Here is a 2089-nt window from a genome sequence, read left to right as displayed (position 1 = left end):
TTCTCAAATGTAGAAAATTGCCTTCACATAATCACATGGCCTCAGCTTCCCTTTAATTAGCATGCATGGTTATTAGTATTGTTTACGTATTCAATACAAACTCTATTATATATGAAAGTGAACACAACTGAGATTGTGAATATGAATGAATATCTATGATGGTCCTAGAAGAAAATTTGTCTTATTGATTAATAATTATAATAAGAATGCTTCGAAGATTTGGACAACACTTTGGAGCATAATGGACCTACAAGTCGGTGATACATAATTAATTGGTTCCAATTTCTATGTCCTGCGCGTTCTTTAATTTGTCTTTACCCTCTTTTTCTTCCTTTTTTTTCTGTATGGAATTTTCAACATAATTTACTTAAAAAAAAAAACAAAATAAAAGTAAAAACTATATTGTTTTATTTTTTTCTGCTTAAAACCATTTTTTTATTCACGATTTATGTTTATTTTGCCGACAAAATTTTTTTAATTTTTAATTTTTATTACTATTTATACACTACCGTAGAATTTAACTAGGTTAGGTTTTAGAATAAATCACCAAAATAAAATATTTGGGTTCTAAAATTAGCGAAATACAATTTTTGTAATTTAAATATAAAAATATATTTTTTTATAAAATTATGTAAACCGTGGGAGAGGTCTTACGATTTCAAAATACACATAAAGCGCTGATGGGATTTCGCAGTTTATGTTGATAATAAATTTGGCTAGAAATCATAGTAGGAATCCACAGTTTTTGTGTGAATGGGAAATAAGCATAAACCATGGAAGGAATCTAGTGGTTTATGCTTGCACTAAGTTCCACTATATATAATTAACCCAAATTTAAAAGTTATTCGCCATCATTTAGATATATTATTTGTTGCATTGCAAATATTTATTTAGGTTTATGATTGACTTCAATTCTTTTTTCATCAAGTATTAATGGATTTATAAATATTCAATAACATGAATTTGGGTGTCTGAACTCTAATCTTATTGTATTTATTATAATGGAGGAAGGTGATTATGAGATGATATATATTGACAGAGCATTTAAAGTGGCCATTGCTTCTTTTTTCGTAATTTTAAAGTCCAAATATTTTATTTTAGTAATTTGTCCTAGATTTTATGTATTTTTTTAAAATTAATATAAAAGCAACTATTTACATAAAAATTAAAAGAATAAAAATGTATTAAAGAGTGCTCTGTTAGAGTTAAAAAGTGCTCTGTTAGAGTTTTCTCAAACAGAGCCTCTCTGCTATCAAGGCTTATAGTGATCAAAGTGATTAGCTTTCTACTCTTTTTTTATGAGCATCTGGTTGACCAAGTATTTTTCACGTAACTTTGTATGGCAGAAACAAGGAAAACTAAAGACCAACATGAGGAATCAAGTGAAGAGAAAGTAGAGGAGGTTGTTTTTTTGGAGGAAGAAGATATATCAAAAGGTGTGAATGCTTGCACTAACAGTCTCTATGGTAGAATTTTTGCTGCCAAAACATTCTCGATAGGAACCATGGATAATGCACTAAAGGCAATTTGGGGTAAACCAGAGGGATTCAAAGTCTGCGACATGGGCGATAACAAATTCCAATTTTTCTTCTCTAATGAAGTGGATGTAATCCGTATTGAACGTGGAGCATCGTGGCTGTTCAAAGATTATGTACTTCATGTCAAACGGTGGAATAAAGAGTATACCCCCAATGTGGAGATCATAACTAGTTTCCCAGTTTGGACACAATTTTGGGGATTACCAGAACCGTTTAAAATGCTAGAAGTTTCCAAGAAGTTAAGGGAACGGATAGTGTAGCGACCCTCATTTTTAAAAATATAAATATAAATAAGTTATAATTTATTTTATAAATTGGAGTTTTATATACTTAGAAATTATTTTATTATCGAGTTTGATATCTGCCGATATGAGTAAATATTGGTACTTTTTACTGAGCTTAGCTTTGCTAATGTTTCACCAAATACTTTTCACCCTTAAGTTACTAATGTCATTTAGATTAGTAACTCATATATTATTAATTTTATATATAAATTATTATTATTATTATTATTATTATTATTATTATTATTATTATTATTATAACTATTT

The 2089-nt window shown here is 28.4% G+C and overlaps 1 protein-coding gene across 1 annotated transcript; it reads left to right on the top strand.

Annotated features, from left to right (window-relative positions):
• LOC107619867 lies at window positions 1340-1798 on the top strand. Its single transcript, XM_016322105.1, has one exon. The coding sequence runs from the start codon at window positions 1340-1342 to the stop codon at window positions 1796-1798; it is 459 nt and encodes a 152-aa protein (XP_016177591.1).

Source organism: Arachis ipaensis, chromosome B10 (genome assembly GCF_000816755.2).
Source record: "Arachis ipaensis cultivar K30076 chromosome B10, Araip1.1, whole genome shotgun sequence".
NCBI classification, from domain to species: Eukaryota; Viridiplantae; Streptophyta; class Magnoliopsida; order Fabales; family Fabaceae; genus Arachis; species Arachis ipaensis.
This window is presented reverse-complemented; position numbering and strand designations above follow the sequence as displayed.